Here is a 21,461-nt window from a genome sequence, read left to right on the forward strand (position 1 = left end):
ACTTTGGGAGTGATTCATGTTCTTATGTAGCTGCGTTGTTTTCTACTTTCTGGCTGTCCCATGATCATGTTCTACAGTTGTTGTGCTCTGAGTTATAAATCAAGCACTGTTCGAAGTCACTTCCTTTTGCTTTCCGATGTATTTCTTTGCAACATTGACAAATCTGGCGCGGCGCGAGCGAGCAACTTTTTCTTCCGAAAGCGAGGACCAGAGCGACCAGTCCGCGCGCACAGTTGCTCTTCTGCGCGTGCTCGCGGCGGCGGCCGCGCGCCTGGCGTGACGCAGCAGCAGCCCCGCCCTCCTGGGCGGTCGGGTGACTTCGCGGCGGCGCGCACAGGCTCTGCGGCTCTAGAGGCGCTGCTGTCCATCGCGCGCCCACTTGCCGTCGAGCGAAGCAGCAGCAGCAGCAGCAGCAGCAGCATCCGGAGGCGGCGGCGGACGAGCCTTTGCGCGGGGCAGGTATGGCGGCGTCGGGGAGGCGCGGGGGGACCGGGCGCGGCGGGCTGGCTGGCTGCTCTGCTCGGGGCGCGGCTCTTGGAGACCCTCGGCGTCGCTGGCCCTCGGACTCCCCGGGCGGGCGGGCGGGTGGGCGCTGGGGGCGGCGGCGGCGGAGCCTCCTCGAGGGCAGCCGCGCTCCGCCAAGCCGAGGGTTGGACGGGGCTGGCGGGCGCCGGGCGAGCCCTGCTCCGGGGCGCCTTTTCGGGAAGGTGGGCGGGTTTGGGGTGGCGCGCCTTGGCGCAGGCCCGCGACGGGGAGGCGGACGCCGCCCCCTGACCGAGCCGGGCGCCCCCAGACGCGCCTCGCGCTCCGTTTCCCGGCAGGTGCATCTCCTCTTGGCTCGGGATCCCTTGGGCTCAGCCGGGCGATCCTAGCCCGCCCCCGCCTTTGTTCGTAGGGGCTTCGGAGACGGTGGCAAAGGGGGGCGAGGTTATTCAAAGCAGGCTGGCAGGTGGGTCCCAGAAATGCAGCTCTTAGCCAGCGCTCGCCTTAAGCTGGGGGTTTTTAAAGGGACGGGTGGGGAGAAAATCTGTCCCCACATTCTAGCTCTGCTATGAAGCTCCCTGGGTCATCTTGGGCTGGTCAAGCCCTCTCAGTCCTGTATGGGAGTTTGGGCTGAGAGGAGGAGGAGGACTTGGAAACCAATATGTTGCCCTGAGGTCTCTGGGTTGGAAAAAACGCATACAGTTTTATTCAAACTAGACCTCTGACTGCAGCATATGAATTGATGTCTTGCTAACTTGGCAGCAGTAGGACGATTTTTTGTAGCAACAAATTAACATTTCAAGAATGTCTTAGAATCTACTGTGGGAAAGTCCATGCTGATCCCGATTCATTATCATGATTATATGACCTGTCTGAAAGTATGGAGCTTGTTGCAAACATGTAGCCCATAGAATAGAGGCAGGTCCTTGTATTAAAGGCCATTTTGCATTTGCTCCTGTCTCCATTCCTTTTCCGGTATTGGGCTGTAGTTTGTTTATTTTTTCCTCCCCACATGCTCTTGAAATTTATTTTATTTTGTTTATATCCCACCTTTCTTCTGATGAGCTGAAGTGCACAGTTCTCCCTCACCCCATTCTATCCTTGCATCAACCCTCTGAGGGAGGTTAGGCTGAGAGGGGGTCACCCAGTGAGGATTCAGAGCCTGGTCTCCCAGGCCCTAGGCTAGCACTCTCATCACAGCAGCACTGGCTCTCATTAGGCAGTTTCACATTAGCTTTGACGTCACATACAGTTTCTGATTGATCAAGATTGTCTGACACCTTCTTTCCCATTAACTCCTGAGTAAAGTTTCACTTCCTGAATTTTCACATCATATGCAAAGGAAAACAATACCCTGCATACGTCATGGGCCATGTGGAAGATGCTCACTTGTTAAATAGAGTGTTTTAGCTGCTTCCATGATTTGCAGTAATTGTGTGAGTAATCTATGAGTGCTCCAGTCCTGCCTCTCTTAACCCAGTTAAAGGTTTTTGTAGGCAGCTGCACTGAAACTTTTCCACTGTAATTGAGTCGAGATGCACATTGCTGGTTTGCATTATCACATGCCACAGTTGTCACACTGTGAACCTTCCCCTTCTGAAGGGCCAGGGTGCTTCCTCTTCCCTTCCTTCCAGTTTCTCCAGTTCATTTCAAAAAGTTTGTGCAGGAGACATTACTTATTTCCAACATTTATTGCCGTTTCGCTTTCTGTCTTGCTTTTTAGCCGTTTCGCTTTCTGTCTGGTTCACAGTAAGATAAAACAATCAAATTACAGCAGTTAAATAACACATGTAAAACCACATGGAATATGAAATAAGGCCATGGATAAAAATAGTAAATTCAGCAATATATAAAATAGAACAGTATAAAACAGCAGGAGCAAAATAAAGCAGACCTACTATCCATGACAAATAGAAAGGTGTTCACTTGGTATTTATGCAGTGGCTGCTGGTGCAACTGAGATATGTGGGGGTTTTTTCCACCTTGGGCACCAAAATGTGCCCTGGTGACTTTCAGGATTGGAGCAAAAGTGTATGAAAACAATATAAGTGCAGTATGGCTAGAGCCCTAGTTGGGCATTCAACCATCATGTGGGGGTGGGGAGTGTGTAGGGGCATTGAGGTAGGGAGTGACCTGCCTTCAAAGTCCCCTCCCACCCCACCTGGAATAGGAGGGTCTGGGGGAGGCTGCTAGGTGTGTTTAGACTGTTGCGCTGATAAGACAGGGGGTTTGCCAGTACATGAAGACTGAATTCATTTAGAATCCCCCTTTGCAAACCTTCCTGTTGAATGTGGGAAGGTCTCCTGGCACGGTTGCCCCAGCCCATGTTTCCTTTGAACTGCCTGAAGAAGGTTTGGTTGTTCCGTAGTTTTATTTGGGTCCTCTTTCAGCTTACTCTTCAGAATCTCCTTAGCAATATGCTTATCTGCAGGTTGATAGCTGCTGAAATGACACAGAACCAAGTCTGATCAGATTACCACTGTAAGCAAGTGAGGTCATCTTATTTTCAGGAGAATTCTGAATGACTAAGAAGTTTCCTGTTGTGCACAAAACTAAAGATTGAGGCCCAGCATGGAGGCAATATGAAATGCTTCCTGGAAAAGTGCAAAGGATACTTGAGTTTGGAAAGTTCAGCCTCGGGAAATACTGTAAGAAGAAAAAGAATCTTGGCTGACTTGAAAAAGGAAAATGGCTGAGTGTTCATGATGGATATAGTTCTGTCTTCATGGCATAAGACTTCACATATTAATGTGTGTGCAGGGATTGAATGATGCTGCCACCTATTTAACATAATATTTAACACTAATGTTATTTGTGACTCTTGACTCTAATGGGCTTGAACAAATGACTTAGAACTTGCTTACTGTAACCTGAATTCCACAGGCCTTGTGGAACCCGTCCAGAGGCACAGCCCATCTAGTCCAGCAGTGCTGGGGGTATTACCTGGTAATGTGGGGAATAGGGCTGGGCAACGTCAGCTTTTCAACATTGCGATGTGTATCACCAGCCCAACATCGTGATCTGGCAGTAATACACTGCAGTGTTGAAACGGAAAGTGGAACAAGCTGTATTGGCCATGAGCTGAGGTCAGCACAGCTTCTTCCTCTCACAGGATGTTGGGGTCACAGGGAGCCAGCCAGGCTGTGGTAGCCAAGCGCAGAGTCTGTCAGGCTCTGTTTGCAAGGATGCCTCCACCTTTGCTTGGTGGGGCAGGCAGAGAGAAAGAGGTAGCCCGCCCAACACACTCCCATGCCAAGGTGGTGCCGGATGAGACAAGCGCATGTGGGCTTGCCTCAGCCGCCACTGCCTTGGCACAGATGGGGGGAAAGTCTAACTGAGCCCCCCCACCTCTGCTTTGCTTGAGCTGGAGGTGAGGGGCTCTGTTAGACTTCTCCATTGAGGGGCAGGCAGCTGTGCACCCCTCAACAGAGGAATTTAAATGAGCTGCCTGCCCTGCCCGGCCAATGTAGCTTGTTCTTCCCTCGCTGGTAGGAGGGCCAGAGTGAGGTGTCAGTTTCACCCGGTGGTATATTGCAAGTGAAATCGCCATTGCTCTTGAGCCCCTCTGCCTCCAGCACCCGGCTGCAGCTTGTTTCTGCTTTGGTGTGCTGGGCACTGGTGGCAGAAGGACAGTAGCAATGGCAGCACTTGCAATGTACTGCTGGGTGAAACTGCCATTGCGGTCTGGCCCTCGTACCAATGAACAGTACTGATACATCGCCCAGGCCTAGTTGTGAAGAGTGGTTTCAACCAAGCCTAGGCTGAGGTTTCAGATCCTGGATTATTCTTACTAATCAGAGTTTAAACAAACCATAGTTCCTAAATTCAGACATCAACTGGGAACTGTTGTTGGCTACATTCCTTCATGGATAACCTTCCAGGGACCTCCTGATGCTAGGGAAGATCAAATGTGAAAGCGACTTCAGCAATGGATGCTGCTCTTACTGTTGTACAGTAGGCTACACTGGGTATTGATATCTGCCTCTCTGTCCAGGCAAGCAAGCAGGCAGTATCACAGTGCAATGGCCTGTTTTAGCCCTGCAAAAGCACTCAGGCAGGTCTGGTGAGGGGCATGGCCTGGTGTGGGCCCGGCGGGCTAGTAGCCATGCTTAAGCTATGCACTGAAGGTTCCCATCCCTGCTCTAGGCATGTAATAAACGGCAGTGAATTGGAGAAGTCCTGTGTTGTGGTTTCCCCTTAGCTCTGGGTTAGACTCACTGCCTCTTTTCTCCTTAGAGCCTTTGTGAGGTTGGCTTCCCAACCAAGTTGACTTTTCCTCACAGCCGTTGATGTGTAATGGATGCCACAGGGGGATTAGGGTTGCACAGTGGTCAAAGGCCTGCAGACAGGTGGCCATCCAGAGCTAGCCCCAGTGCTTCCCCAGCAAGGTAACTGAGGACATTTTGGGCTTCCGCTCCCATCGTTGCTTACCACTGGCCGTGCTGGCTGGGGCTGGTGGGAGTGGTACTCCAAAACATCTGGCAGACACCAGGCAGATCTCCGGTGGGTTAGGGATAGGGGTGAAAGCTATTTCCTGCTTCTGCTGAATCTCTCAGCGACTTTCGATACTGTCAACCATGGTATCCTTCTGGACCGTCTAGAAGGGCTGGGAGTTGGGGGCACTGTTATGCAGCGGTTCCGCTCCTTCCTCCTGCGTCATGCCCAAAAAGTAGTGGTAGGGGGTGAGTGCTTGGACCCCTAGGCGCTCACTTGTGGGGTGCCTCAGGGCTCCATCCTCTCCCTCTTCATATAGATGCCTTTTAACATCTATATGAAACCGCTGGGAGAGATCATCAGGGAGGCTGGGTTTTCACCAATATGCAGATGATACCGAGCTCTTCCTATCATTTAAATCAGAACCAGGAAAGCAGCAAATGTGGGTGTCTGGATACTTTTTTGGGGGGTGGATGGTGGTCAACAGATTGAGGTTGAATCCCGACAAGACAGAAGTACAGTTTCTGGAGGACAGGGCAGGCAGGTGTGGGAGATTCTCTGGTTCTGAATGGGGTAACTGTGCCCCTGGGAGTCATTTTGGAATCGCAGCTGTCCATAGTGTCAGTAGGGGAGTCCTTAACTTATGACACACCCAACTCAAATCCCTCCCTCCCTCCAGAATATTCTGTTTAAACTCTTACAGGCCTGAACAGGTCAATTTCCTCTCTCTCCTCTGACCCCCATTTTCCTTGGGGGTGGGGGGCTTGTTTTCAAGCGACCTCTTCAGCTCCATGTCTCCATTGCCCAAGTTCTCATTCTTTTCAACTCCTTTGTCTCCCCCACACCATAGAGATAGGAAACGCCTATAGAAAACATTAGACAAATCTAGGATTTTAGTTCTCCCATGACTGGGTAGCAGCAAGTCTCTTCCCTGCCTCCCTGAACACATAGATCGCAGCAACGACGGTTGCTCCTATCTCTGACATCCCCATGTATTAGGTAAGCCCTCAAGACTTTTCCTGTTGCACATTGACTCTGAAGTAACACGTCAGTGTGTGTAGCGTTGTAGCCATTCCTCCTCTTTTTCTCCCAGTTTAGTTTCTGGCTGTCTTACACCTCTGTTGCTTCCTTTCCCATATTTTGTGCTTCTCCTCTCTTGCCTCATTCCCATTCCTTCCCCTCCCACAGCCTGACCTTATGTATTGCTACTTGGAAGCAAGTCCTAGGAGGTGGGACTGGTACTCAAATAAGTCTGCATGGTAGCAGTGTGGGGACTGGGGGGCGGGGAGTTCACACTTAATTTTATATTGCTTGTGATTATCTTTCCACTTTGTCCTTTCACGGGGCTGCCTCTCCAATTTCCTGCTGTTAGAGAAGTGCTCTTGTCTTCCCTACAGAATAATAACAGGCATCTGGGATTCCTTGTGTTGTAGTTACCAAATGCCAAGAGAAAGGTACTCTGCATGTGCTTGGGTATAAACATGCCATGGATGCCTCCCTCTTTTCCACTAATACTAGCAGGTGGTTAAAGGGAGCTAACAGGACACCACGCCTTGGAAGCTCAAGAGGAAAACTGAGCAGAAATTCATACTTTCTAATGGGAATGGGGAATGCTTGCCGTTGATAACAAATGGTGTGGGAAAGACGACCTATCGCTGTTTAGAGGCACCACTTTTATTTTCATTCCAGCCTTTCTCAACATGTGGGTCCCCAGATGTTGTTGGACTACAACTCCCATCATCTCTGAGCTCTGGCCTTGCTAGCTAGGCGTGATGGGAGTTGTAGTTCAGCAACATCTGGGGACCCACAGGTTGAGAAAGGCTGGAACTTTAGGCCATGCTCATTGAGAATACCAGACACACCTGAGAAGGCAGCAGCAAGACATAGCACAGCAGGCACCAAAAATAATTGCTGGCAACCAAGCCTAGTCACAGTTTGTCCAACTCTGTTCCTGCCAGGGGTTAGCAACTGGTCTAAATCAGGCCCTCAGAAGGGTTCTTCCTAGCCCCACCCCCCAACTAATGATGAAATGTGGATGGATGGGGGAAATGGCACAGATGGAGCACAGCTGTGGATCTTGCCAGCTGGGAAATCTCACTGTGGTCACCTGCCTGTGGAATGTCCTCTTGGAGGTTCTCCTTATTGAGTTCTCAATAGCATCCTAAAACGCATCTCTTCGCACAGATTTTGGGTTTGTTTTTTTAAAGGTAAAGTGCCTAGGATCTTAACCAGTGAAGGATGGTTTGAATATAATAAAGTATTGCTCTGGCAAAACTAGTTTTTTAGGTGAGGCAATACCTGGATCCCGCTGTTGTATAAAGCAGGGTGATTTAGTTTCAGTTCAAATTAAATGGGGCAGGCAAAGCTGGGATCCAGTGGCTGCTGAATTAAGTGGCAGCATCTTTCCACAGCACTAACGTCAGTAACAAAAATTCCTATGAGGTTATTAGGGAAGGTATGGCTTGTGGAGAGTACTTCTTCCTGGAATGCGTTTTGGTCAATGGAGATGCTACTCCCATAAGTTGCTAAATATAATACGTGTGTAGGAGAGTCAGTGGTTGCGCTTAAGCTACTCAATTGCAACACGTTTTAAGGAAATAAAACACGGAGAGATAAAAGTAACTCAGCACGCCATAAGTATACCGTACAAGCATTTCTGTTCTTCAGCTTTTAATTTGATAAGGAAGGGAGGTAGAAATTTTACGTATGTGTAGAGAGCAGCCCTGATAATGGGCCGTTCACAAAGCAGCAAACGGTCTGTACGTTTTATGAAGTGCATGGTAGTGTTCACAGCAGGGTGGATAAAAACCAATGATTTTAAAATATATATATTAAAAAATCAGATTTTTAAAATTTATATTGGATTTTTACAATAAAATGCTTTTGGAGGAAAAATCTTTCAAAAGATAGTTTTCTATTTAAGTTACATTATAGTCCAAAGGCTATTCATCAGGAAATAAGGATTTGTTTTAAGTTTTTCATGTGTGCTAAAACACAGTCTTAAGGGTTTTTTTAAAAACCCGTTTAACCACATCAGTTAACAAACATGGATGCATATGCTATAATGTTATTGTTTTAGTTAAATAAATTGATTAAATTGTTATTAAGGAAATGATTATTTTTCTCTTTCCAATAAAGTACAGCAGAAACAGTTAACTTTTTAAACCTCACAATAATTTCATAATTACCTGTCTGTGTATTTCTAACAGTATAACCAAATCTGTTATTTTTTTATATACTGTAACTGTAAAAACTACTTTGAAAATTTATTATTCCTGAAAATGTATTATTCCAAAAATGAAACCTTCATCTGGTTGTATATTAAGATTATACCAGCAAGAATGAGTCTTTCTGTAAAAAAAAAATTATTTAAATCAAGTCTTACTGACTAGCAATTTAAATTGTGATTTAAATTGTGATTTAATTTGATTTGATTTAAATCCACCCTGGTTCACAGCATGTCTCATCATGATGTTTTCTAAAATGCAGCACCCCATCCTTGTGTTTGGGGCTGGCCACATACTCAGTTTCTTCCTGTGCCTTTTCCTGCAGCTTGATCCCTATAGCTGACCATTAATGTTTCTGGAAGAGGGCCAAAATTTCTTTTTGCCGGGAACTCATTCTTCCTCTCAAACTACTTCCCATTTAGCCACTCCCTTATTCAATGAGGACCATTTTAGAAGCTGGACTAGAGGCTTCAAAAACTAAAAGCTGTGTTCCTGGTCTTGTATCTGCCAGCAGTTCTCATGGTGTTGGACATATATTAGTAGCTGAAATTTCTGGAAGAAAATGTGCAATGCCTGAAGGACCGCCTACCTACCTGGACCTTGCGGTCATCTGAGGCCCTTCTTCCTGTGCCTCCTCCACGAGAGGCCCTGAGGGTGGCAACATGAGAACGGGCCTTTTCTGTGGTGGCTCCCCATGTGTAGAATAGTCTCCCCAGGGAGGTTTGCATGGCGAAAACATTCCTCTTCAACCAGGCCTTTGGCTGATTTGCAGTCTATGCCCTTTTAGATGTGTGGAGGAAGGGGGGTTATTGGTTTGTTTTGTTCTTGTTTTTATCATGTCTTTTGTGTTTTTATATTGTAGTTTTATGCTGTGAACTGCCCTGAAAGCTATGGGTGAAGGGCAGAATACAAAATTAATAAATAATAATGCTAATAATAAAAGTAGCTCAAGGGTGAGTTGAGAAATAAATTCCCTTGTTCACATCTCATGCCAGTTGTGACCTCACTAGAGAGCCCTCAGGCAAGAGAAGAGAAAGCTCAGCTCATGAATATAGGAAGGTCTGTCTATTGTCCATCTATTGTCCAAGCTGACTCCCCGTGGGGCTCCAGGGTTTCCGGCAGGGAGCTGTCTCGGCCCCACCTGGAGATGCCGGGAATTGACCATGCTCTTGTCCCTGAACTAAGGCTACCTGCTGCCAAGCTGACAAGAGATGGAACCAGGCAGCTTCTTGCCAAGATCTCCGTCTCCCTGTAACAGCCATGTAACATGGCCTGTGTAGCTTTCCTGCCCCAGCCAGTGAGGTAGAGTGGAGAAATGGCCAAAATGTGCAACACACAACACCTTGGCACAGGTTTGCAGTCTTCCTCAACATGGATGGGAGGAGGGGGAAATGCCACACTGGGATGAGCTCCTGTTGATGGTTAATCAATCAATCAACTTCAGTCTACTTGAACGCTCCCTGGCCTCTTGGCTACTGCAGTTGTGATGTATTGGCTTGTTTTTAATAGCATGTTGAAATATCTTGTATTGAATTGTTTCATTGTACATTGTCTTGGTATTGTTGTCATTAGGTGGTCTATCAATATTTTAAATAAATAGATAAATTTGATGCTGCAGCCCCATATAGAGTCTGTGACTAATGCTGCTCTTGGAAGTTCTTGTGAAATATTCCTGAAGAGTGTTCCTGTTTGAAAGGGGTCAGACTCAGTTATTATTTCTGTCACTTTCAGCCAGGCTACCTCTCTTGTCTATTCCTAATATTAATTTGTTACAGGGATCTCAGTACAAGCGGAGAGCAACAGCATTCCTTTAATGTTGTGCCCCTGTTTTGTTTTGTTTTTGTGTAAGCCACACTCAGTTGTCCTGTCTGCTTTGTGGGGTATCAGGCTGCTTTTACACTGCATTGGTGTTGGATGGATTAAAGTCTCTCTGCCTGGGAAGGACGTCGCCAGAATTTATTTGTGGTTGAGTGTGGCAATTGCTTCAGGTTCTGGGGCTTTTGAGAAAATCAGATTAGCAAAGTGTCACGAACACCAGCAGGAGGCATGTGGGAAAATCACCTCATACTGATGACTAGCTAAGCCAGGTTGACGTGTAAATACGCAGAGGAACCATGGATTGCACCTTGGGGGATGACACAAGCACATCCTCTCGAGATGTTGAACTAAAGAGTGTGTAAACAAAGCCACTGAGAAGGCCTCTTATAGCACATAGAAGTGGGAGGCCAAAGCTCACTAGTGGAGAAGGCAGAAAAGGGGGTTCTGGTGACTCTTAGACAGTAATGGGGAGGGGGCCCTGGAGAACCGTTCTTCTGTCTCTGATATTCCACTTGACCTGTACCCTCCTGCAACTTGTTCTTTCAGGAGGTTGACCATGCCTTAGAAGGGGCACTGGGCCAAGTGGCCTTTGAGACCCCTGCAGTTATATCATGTCTAAAAAGAAACACGGGACCTGGAAAGCTACCTGCTCCCTTTTTTTCAATGGCAGTTACTTTTCTGGGAAGGCTGAAATGGCCCAGCATAGTCGTGAAGCTGCCTTGCTGCTAACTGTAGGGAGCCAATTTCAACAGCATGGGCTCCCGCCGTCCCTGTCAGCTAAGGGTGCCTGAAGACAGCGATTCCCTCAGGCTGTGTGGCCACTTTTGTGACCTGCAGCAGGACAAACATGCCTGACTGCTTTGGATGTAATCAGACTTAAAGATCACATAGTCACAAGAGTGACGTGGATACACAGGGCTGCAGGCTGGGTTACTAAAGGGATCTACTGCGTTCTGGGCTGGTGTGGGCCTGGTATCTCTTGTTCAGAAACCGAGAGCCAACCTTGTCCTGCCCTGTCTGTCCTTGGATCATTAGCTCTCCTCAACAGCTGATTAGCATCTGGGATGGTAAACAGGTTTGTTGTGTTAAGGCTAATCAGGAACAAAACTGGTTCAAGGCAACTGTTTTATCTAGAGAGGTGAAAAAAGAGGGTTTTTTTAAAAAAAACAGCAGCAGCTGAGGGGTGCAGAATGGTTTGGGGGGCTGAAGATGCCCTCCTTACAGGGATCTAGTGGCACATTTTCTAAGTGCAGGAGCACATTTTGACAGCCCTCATAGCTGGAATCCAAAATATGAAGGCAGATATGTTGATCCGCTATGTAGCTATATAATAAATACCCCCCCCCAAAAAAGCAGCTTTACATAGCCTTTTGATCAGGGTCATCTGGTGGTAATAGAATAGTGAGTAGCAGAGGTGATCTAGTGGTCAGCCTTTGGGGAGATTGGGGGGGTCCCCATCCCTGATCAGACATGTGTTGTCACTGCAGTCCTGCACATACTGTTGAGGGAGGGGGCACCACTGAACTTAGTGGTTCTTGCTTCTGACCACATCACTTCAGCTTGTAAATATTTCAGCCAGCTGAAATGCAGCCTTTATCTTTCAAAACTAGAAGTGCAAACAATCGTTCAAAGGTTTTATCTGCTAGCGCGAAGCAGGAACCCTGCCATCAGAGAAAAGCAGCTTCTGCTTAAACATTTTCCTCCTGTGCTCATTTGCCACACAGAGAAATACTACAAACGGCTTGCCTGCTTCTGCCTTAATAGCCTCTTGATCTTGAGGTTTGCATTGCATGCAGCACAGTCACGCCCAGCCCTGGATCTCTTATCAAAGTCCAGTTCCAAATCCATGCAGCTCAGCTCGGTGTTTGCTCAAAAGCGATACCCACATAGTCCAGGCACACGGTGACCATTTGCAAGGCTGCGTTAAGGGAGTACGCAGAGCCCTTGCAAGAGCAGGAAAGAGGCAGCTTTCCAGGAGCCGCCTGGCCCCTGTGCATGATGCCATTCATCTTAGGGGAGTAGATCTGGCCGGCTAGATGGTGCCCTGGGGAGTTGCAGTCCGACAGGCATGAACCAGGACGCGCTGCACTCTCTTCTCTGCTTTATGACTTGACAGGCGAGAGGACCAGGGAGGGTCCTGGGCTGAGAATGACAGTCAGCTGAAGGCTGGATTAAGTTATAATGCTTCCCATTTTGAAACTCAAGTTTTCTGAGCAGGCAGGAATATCCTAACTTTGCTGTAATGGAAAAATGCTGGTTCATATAACAAAAGAGATGGCTTATACAACCTTGGAACATAGTCCACCAGTACTGCAGAATTTTGTTGCTTAGAGACAAGACACCGATTTCTGCTTGTTTTCTGGTAGGGATGCCGTCGTGTACAATTAGTTGAAAGCATTTTATTTGTTTGTGGGCTGGTCAAGTGGGGGTGGAGGCCTGGAATGTAAATAGTGCTTGTTTGCTTACCTGCATTCCTGTTCATAAATATATTTAAAGCAATTCCCATTGATCAAAAAGCTAAGTTTAGTCCTAAGCAAACATGCAAAGGATCATGCCCAAGTGTTCAGAAATGTTCACAAGCAAGGGCTGTTAGCCACCAGGCAAAATAGTGTTTCTCCATGAGATGAAATGTAAATGCTTGTGCTGACAGTTTAGTTATTCATAATTTGCAAACTGAACATATTGCAGAGCTTGGAGGCTTTCAAATAGTATGCAGTCATCTTCACAGCTGTGTGGATGATCCTGGTGAGATTCAGGGTAGCATCTTCTAGATCAGGCATAGGCAAACTTGGCCCTCCAGAAGTTTTGGGACTACAATTCCCATCATCCCTGACCACTGGTTCTGTTAGCTAGGGATGATGGGAGTTGTAGTCCCAAAACATCTCGAGGGCCGAGTTTGCCTTTGCCTGTTCTGGATCCTTGCTGATCTCTGCATCCACTAGAAAAACATAAGAAGTATTTGACTTATTTATATTGGCGGGGGGGGGGGCATATCTTCCCATGTCCATGATGTGTGTATGTATATTTGTATAAAGATGTATACTTGTTTATTTAATTATGTGTAGCTTTGGGTTGCTGCTTTGAAATCAAACTGGAATATTTCCTGAAAGAGTGCTAGCATTTAAAACACAGATCTAATGGCTCCTGGAGTCGGGCATAGTTTAGGGTGTGTAAGTTTTGTGCTTTATCATAATACTCAAAATCCTGTGCTTGACAAAGCTTAATTCTGTGACTTCTATGTATCAGGAAAACAGCAGTATTTACTTTCTGCAAAGTCATGGAAAGGTTGCAGAATTCTGTACAAAATATTCATGCGCTACATCTGATCACTGGACACACGAGTCCTTGTCAGTCATGGTCTGAATATTTTCTGAAACCTGTTTGTACAACCTTAGTGGGTAGGAATTTGCTCTAATTTAAAAAGAAAAGCAGAGACCCTCGGCATGCCTTCTTCTGTGTGCATAACCCTGGGCATCAGTCATGCATTGATGTTGTGTGTCTCTCTAGACATTTGCATGCCTAAGCCACAGCTCTGCTTGGGGAGATTTACTGTGTAAAACCTATGACTGACTAGACTGACTTAGAGACCCTTATGGTAGGAGATCAGTTTGTGAGGGACATCACGATTAAATATTTTGTAAACAAAAGTTGCTGTTGAAATGGCTGGTGGTAACGCATGTTCCTTATGTACGTCAAAGTAAAATCTGTCTCTGTCCTTAGGAAACACTTGGCATTCTACATGAACTACGAAAACCCTCCGCCATATCCTGGCCCGGGCCCAACTGCCCCATACCCACCTTACACCCATCAACCAGGTGGACCACCTGTTCCTGGTCCCTACCCTGGCTATGCACCAGAGCCCGCAGGGCCATATCCAGTAGGACAGCCAGGCTACCAAGGCTACCCAGCCTATGGATGGCAGAATGCTCCTCCGCCTCCGGGACCAGTCTATGCAGATGGACCTAAGAATACAGGTAATATTGTCTGCTCTACGCATGGAGCTGCGCTGCTTCATGGTTTTTCATGAAGGTTTCCCCCTTCTGTTACAGATCTGAAGCAATGTGTATGTTTGTTCCAGTCCTCTGAATAAGGGGGCTTGGTAACAGCGTGAACTTGGGAGGAGGGTACTTATTAATATTCCAGGTGCTCTGCTCCATCTTGTTTGTTCTTTTGAAAGAGGAAGAGATTTCTGTTATGATTCTCCATATTGGAGAATACTTTGGTGACCACTGGCTTCACTTTGCCTGTAGTTACATCTCTGGCTTTCTTGGTAAAATGTGTGACTTTCTGACTGTAGGAATTTGCTATCTTTCTATAAATTAAGTTCCAGCCCCTTTTATAATAGGTAGCATCGACACCTATTTTAATGGTTGTTACCTGTCCTGGACTGGCAGGTCCTGTCTTGAGATACTGTAGTATCTTCCTGTTTTCTTCAGGCCCTGTGGCAATAGGTCACTGCAGAGAATGCCGAAGAGCAAACGCATTGGTGTTTGCACAGTTGCAGCCTAATCCACGTTCCATGGGTGTTTTTGAGGATGGGCTGGGATTCTTTGCTTTAAAACAAACCCAAATTCAGTGGCTATTAAATTATAGAAGATAAGGCAGTTATGAAGATTAGGCAACTTTTAAAATTAGTTCATGTGACTTGCAAACGCTACACAAGTCTTTCCTGAAACAATGGAGGCTGCGTAATATTGGGACTTCCAGGGTTGTGTCATCCCTCAGCTGAGGGTGTTTTGCATATAGAGGGAAATAGTCGCTCACCTGTGTGAAATCCCAGGTAGCCATTACTGTCACTTCATGTGTCAGGCTTGAAGAAAAGGCTCCTCCCTTCTCTGGGGGGGTTCCTTGGGGCTCCTTCCTAGGCCTGTTCTCCACATTGTCTCTTCTCTGATGAGCTGAGGACACCCAACACTACCTCTCTAACCCAGACACTCCTGCTGTTCCTCTCTCATCATGCATTACCTTGACTTCTGCAACCTTCTCCGCTGGATTCCTGTGTCCCCACCTAGATCTTTTCACACCTATCTCAAACTCTGCTGGCAAAGCTGTTGACTTTTTCTGTACTCTGTCTCCATGGAACCCTTTCATTCATATCCAGCATAAACTTCTTGTCCTCTGAACATGGTCCTGCCTTTTCCCACTCTTTTCTGTCTTCTGAATGTGTCCTGCTTTTCCAGACATCTCTCAGAGTTATTTCTCTGAGCAAAAGTGTGATTCTTTTTTCCATCTTTAAAAAGCTCTTTTAACTCACCTTCTCAAGAACGCAGCACACCTTTAAAGCACATCCTTTCCCTCAAGGAATTCTGGGCGATGTCGTTGGTTAGGGGTTGCTTGGAATTGTAACTGCAGGGGCAAACTACAGTGACCAGAATTCTTTGAGGGAAATGATGAGCTTTAAAGGTATAGTGTGTGCACAGGCTTTTTATCACCTAATCCTCATGCCAAGCCTAAGAATGTGTAATTGCATTTGCTTGCATGTGCAAACTGCCCTTATTTATCCCTTCTCCTCCCTCTGTCTTTCCTGCTGTCAAAATGCAGGTTGTCAACACCCAGGAGAGCAACATGCTTGTTTGTATCACATCCTTTCCCCCACTGCTATGTTTCTGTTACTGCTGTGTATGTTGATGGCATTGCATCAATCTTCCCTCTAAAAATTTTTTTTTGGGGGGGAGGTGGCTGCTGGCACGACAAAGTGCCTGAACTTGGGCAGTGCATCAAAAAATGTGCCCAGGCACTGTGTTGAGTGCAAAAATGTGCATTTTCTTTTCAGTGGGTGGCTGCCTGCTCCGCTTGTCATCTTCCAGCCCCACTTTCTTCCCCCATACTGCACATTCTGTCTCTGTCTGTAGGTCTGAACTCTTGAGTTCTCCCTTCTCTGCAGCTGAATGTTTACCTGAGACAGTCCTGTCCTTAAGGTTCCACTGTAAAAATCTGGTCCAGGCTCTGTTTACTTCCCTTCCATTCTAAAAACAGCAACGTGCTCTTCAGAGTTCCCAGAATGAAAGCCACATATTCCTGCAGCTGCACCACCACCACCCCGGGTAACTAGGCAAGGAGAAAGGTTCAGGAGAAGAGTGTAGAGAACCCAGAGGAGGCTACTGTGTAAATACCAGTTGCAGCATCAGGTCTTGGCCTGCATGTGTGAAAAAAGCAGAGTCAGACAGCGCACAGAGCCATAGACTGTGCGCACACTGCAGTGTTAATGTGGATATGGCTTGCACAGTTCCAGTGTTTCCAGCGGGGTGTGTGTGTGTGTTGCATGCTCATCCACACATGAGGGCTATTAATTGAAAACTGTCTCAGTGTTTCCCATCCACACTAGTGGGCAATTATCACCTCAATTACTACCTCCACACCCTCCCTGTGTTCCAGATGCCTGAAGTCCATTGTGTCATCTGCCAGCTGTGGCCCAATGGCAATACTTGCAGTTGTTCAATGTATTTATAAATAAATTGGATATAGAAATTGAGGGGATGCTCATCAGATTTGCAGATGACACTAAACTGGGAGAGGTAGCCAAAATCGCCAAATACAGAACCAGCATTCAAGATGACCATAACTGATTGGTGAACTGGGCCCAAACTAACAAAATAAATTTCAGTAGGGACAATTGTAAGATTCTACACTTAGGCAGGAAGGACCAACTGCACAAATATATTTTTTTTAAATATTTTTTATTAAAGGTTTTTATAACAATAACAAACATATAACAAATACATAAACCAACTGCACAAATATAAGATGGGGGACACCTGGCTTACTAGCAGTACATGTGAAAAGAATCTAGAGGTTTTGGTGGAACACAAGCTTAACATGAGTGAACAATGTGATGCAGCAGCAAAAAAGGCTAATGCTATTCTAGGCAGCATCAACAGAAGTATAGTGTCCAGATCAAGGGAAGTAATAGTATCACTCTATTCCATCTTCCATTCACAAGTGGCGCTGCCAGTGTATTTATTGGCCACCCATAGCCCAGTAGGAAAAGAGTTCAGTTGGGACAGAGCCAGTGAGGGGCCCATTTGAGCTCCTGGGGCCCTTGGCCGGGGCCCAGCCTGGATGACCGCTTGCACAGGACCTGACAGAATGGACTTCTTTTCCTTTCTATATCTATGTGGCATTAAGTGAAGGATTCCAGTATTTCAGGGTTTATTAATTACAAAATTATATCTGTAATGCTAGCTATTACAGCAACACATTCCGAAGCCTCTCTGTTCCACATGTCCTTAAGGCTCATTTTCATTTTATTGCAGTCTCAGGTTATAAACTGAGTGCAAGGAAACGAGAGGTTCAATAATTCATAGGAAGATAATCTTCCTGCAGTGACAAAGAAGGGGTGGAGTTGGGGTGAAGTTTGCAAATATATTGGCACAACAGTTTCTCGTAGTAGATGTTAGAGCAACTTTTTAAATTTAGAAAACAGTTCAGGATTGGGGCTAGTTAAAGGTGTTGTGCTTAAGGATGAATAGTCGTGCTTAAAATGCTTTTGTATTGCTTAACAGGTTTGGTATCTTTTGGATCGCCCTATTTTATTCTGTGTTTTAATCAATGAGAATAGATTGATGTGGCAGAAATATGATCAGGTAGAAGAGAATAGGTGTCCCATTTACACTTTTGATTGTCTGCTGGTAGTGTCGTGGTTTTGCTTGGTAGTAATCCTAATTTCATTAACTTTACTCTATTATTGTCATGTCTTTGTCATTTTAGCAGCCTTGGAATAGCAAAGCAGCACAGAAGTAATTTGAAATGTACAAACCTTGTGATTCACGAGGTATCAGAGGCCAGTGCTTCACCTTTATTTGACACCCCATGAGTCACAAAAGGGACACACGTTAATTCATGAAAGGTTTTGGAAATTTGCAAAGTAAATTGAAATCAGTTGAAAACAAATCTCACCCCCCCCAAATCCTATATATCTCTTACTTTTTGAATTTATGCAGCAACTAATTAGGGAAGTAATGAACTATGTTGATGTTTTTAGGAGAAGTTATGCAAAACAGCTGAAATTCTAGTTATTAAATTTATATTGAAGTAAGAGAAAATGGACAAATATAGTATAAAATTCTATTGAACACTGAGTTTATTTACTATGATGTAAGTTATTTTATAGTGTTTCTGTATTAAAATAATTTTAAATATGCATACAAGCAGTCAGTGAAGATATTTAATAAAGGGAATGTTGTCTTGGCATTGTATAATCCAGTGGCTGGTCCCAGGCACCCAGGGTTTCCTTCTCTAATGCCCTGAGCAAAGGTCCTGGACTTTTTGCATAGAGAAAGCAGGCTCCCAGCCCTCCTAAGGAGAAATGGATGGAGCAAAATGTGCAGGTTCCAGGCCTTCTAAGTGATTTCTGTGAAGTGAGTCAACCTAAGTGAGTTAGCCAGTGAATGATTGATAAGTAAGTTGTTTGAACACCAGGCGAAAGGAATCCCTGGGGTGGGTTCTGTTTCGCCCTCTCCTTTAGCGTAATTTTCTCGCTTCTGCCTTACTTCTCTGTAGCTTGCCTTTCCTTTTTCCCTGTTAACCAGGATGCTTCTTTCCTGTGGTGGGTTCATTTGAAAATAGGTACTCTCTAGATATTTTCTGTAAATACTACTGCACAATAAGTCTTGGTGAATTTTAAATAATTCCCCCAACCTCCAAAAAGGCAAATATGAAAATTTTGTAGAGAAATTTAAGCACTCATTGAGAATTCACATGGCATACCTATCAACTCAGAATTAAGTCTTTTTTGTATTTAATGGGCCTTTAAAGGGTATAGGATGGCAGCCTAGGGTTTGATTTAGGATTGGTGCTGTGGGAAAACAGAGTTCCTGGACATGGCAGACATAAATTCAACAGGTCAATTATTTCATTGTATGGGACGCGAGTGGCGCTGTGGGTAAAAGCCTCAGCACCTAGGGCTTGCCGATCGAAAGGTCGGCGGTTCGAATCCCCACGGCGGGGTGCACTCCCGTTGCTCGGTCCCAGCGCCTGCCAACCTAGCAGTTCGAAAGCACCCCCGGGTGCAAGTAGATAAATAGGGACCGCTTACTGGCGGGAAGGTAAACGGCGTTTCCGTGTGCTGCGCTGGCTCACCAGATGCAGCTTTGTCACGCTGGCCACGTGACCCGGAAGTGTCTTCGGACAGCGCTGGCCCACGGCCTCTTAAGTGAGATGGGCGCACAACCCTAGAGTCTGTCAAGACTGGCCCATACGGGCAGGGGTACCTTTACCTTTACCTTTATGGGAATACAATTATGGGGAAAGCTGGTAGTTACAATGAACCTTGCTTTCCAGATGGGAATAGGCCACACCGTGTTTTTTATCCAGCCCTGGAAGAGTTAGTTTAATTAGGCACGTGGGCTGTGTTTTTTTAAAACAACAACAACATATGCATCTCTTCTTAGAAAGGAAAAGGTTCTGGCTGTCTGCACTCCATGTTGGCTTCATACAGGTTGCATTTTAAGTGACATTTGTGTGGTCAAACAGGCACAGAGAAATTAAGACACCTGGGATTGCAGCCTCTCCTCCCCTGCCCCTTCAACCTCCTGTATTTTTCATTTTCATGAAACAGAAACCTAATCTGTATAACATTTTTACTGGCTCCAACCAGATTATGCAATAAAGGAATTATGCAATCCTGGATTGATCTCCAGCTTAAAGGAAAACAATTGCTGGCAGTTCAGGACTCCTAGTTCTCTACTCTGCCTTTTCCAACAAGAAACAGAGACCAATCGGTGTGAGAAACTGAGATAGAAAAGCTCTTTGCCACATGGCTCCTGGAACCCGGGTTACAGGTGCAAAAACAGAATGGCTAGTTGCCTCTCTTCCCACCCTACCCCCCATGCAGTTGCACTTTCTATTTATTTTTCCAAAATATGTGAACTAATGCACAATTCACATCAGTGGCACATTGATAATATCACATTTTTAATAGCAATTCGTAATTGGACACCACAAACATAAATGTGGCACAGCCCTGCAGTTGTCACCAAAGCTAGACATCATTTGAATAATAAATATTAACAAATACCAGAATGTGTGTGTGTGTGTGTATAAACACATGTGTAATGTAAAGTATTGTGCTAGATTTACACTCTCCCTGAAAGAACAAGTTCAGAGCTGCTTGTTTCCTGGATCTGTTTTTGTGCTTGGAGGAACAGGTTGGTTTTTGCCACTTTAGGCCAAGACAATCTAGCACTGGACAACTTAACAGATGTAGGGGTAGTTTACTATTGTTGACCTTTTTCTTGTAGAACCTTGCACAAAACAACTTGTAAGGTTGCTCTGTCAACATTCACACTGTGTTTGTAAGTTTTCTATCTTGCTAAGCCAAATAAGATACTTTTATAATTGAGAAGTACCTCCACTCTTGTCGTATATTTGGTTTTTCCTTATAATAATGTGCATGCCATTTTGTCTTTAACGAGTCAGCTGAAATAATCAGTCATTACAAAACTAGAAATAACTAAGTTGACATGGGTGATCCCCAGCACATTTCATGCAATAAATGTTTGATCTGTTAGGCTGCTAGAGGAAACAGAAATCTTATACAGTACAGGCAGCAGTCATTTTAGGCGCGTCCGATATGTGCACGGCCAGGAACATGGGCATTGCGCCGAACCTGGAAGTGACCCCAAAATGTCAAAAAAGGGGTGGGGGGAACGGAGTGTTTGCAAGCTTTTCAATGGTGTTTCAGATATACATGATTTCACTTCAATGTGTGGTGCCTTGGAACGTATCCCCTGTGTAAATTGGAAGTTGCTTGTATGTAACATATGTATCTTTATTAACCAGTAAATAATGGATTTTCTTGCTATAGTTCAAAAAGGAAACTGTCTAAAAAATCTTTCAAAAACCTGTTCCTGGGAGAATTATACATTCCAGGGGGAATATAAACTGTAGCTACAAATGCATAAATTCATTGTATTTCCCCTCAAATATATTTGCCTCATTCAGCCACATTTTCTCTTAAACTATGGTTAAATATTGGACATGCCTCTCCGCTGCCCTCTGCGTGCCCTTTTGGTTTCTCATCCTCCTGGTGCAGCTGAAGGAAGCCATAGTAGGTCTTGCCATCCATCCATAGACCTGAGTCAGCCAGAAGAAAAACGAGAACAAACCTTTGCAAGTGGCAGAAGCCGCATGACCTGGGCAAGGCATGGTCACGATTAAGCCATGGTTTAAGACAAACCAAGTTGTGCTGTGTGACCCAGACCACTGTGGGCATAGCATGGAAGCTCAAAGCTGTAGATGGCTTTCCTTTTTGCACCAATAGATAATTCAGAAAAGTAATCTGGAAGACCATGATCAGATTCAATAGAAAAAAGAAATGGTGGAAACTATATAGTTTGATGATAACATCTAGTTAACAGAAGATCCCCCCCCCCTTTAATACCCATTTGTAGCTATAGGGCTAACAACCCTAAGAACATCTGAAATCAGGACATACGTGTAAGGAAGGATTTCACATTTATTATCCCAACTTTATAAATTAGCCCCAAATACCATTTGGGG

The 21,461-nt window shown here is 45.5% G+C and overlaps 1 protein-coding gene across 3 annotated transcripts in view; it reads left to right on the forward strand.

Annotated features, from left to right (window-relative positions):
• Positions 1–316: 316 nt before the first annotated feature.
• The window catches only part of CYSTM1 (cysteine rich transmembrane module containing 1), a 31,901-nt gene continuing 10,756 nt past the window's right edge, over positions 317–21,461 (forward strand). The window contains exons 1-2 of one of the 3 annotated variants that reach the window (XM_083624519.1): positions 317–459; positions 13,683–13,936. In XM_083624519.1, the coding sequence (XP_083480645.1) occupies positions 13,702–13,936 (235 nt within the window). In that variant the 5' untranslated portion in view covers positions 317–459; positions 13,683–13,701. Of the gene's footprint in view, positions 460–5,774; positions 5,917–12,195; positions 12,325–13,682; positions 13,937–21,461 lie in introns of those variants that run through there. The other 2 variants (XM_083624520.1, XM_083624521.1) reach the window with 2 other exon arrangements.

This window comes from Podarcis filfolensis (assembly GCF_964270895.1).
Source record: "Podarcis filfolensis genome assembly, chromosome: 7".
Taxonomy (NCBI): domain Eukaryota; kingdom Metazoa; phylum Chordata; class Lepidosauria; order Squamata; family Lacertidae; genus Podarcis; species Podarcis filfolensis.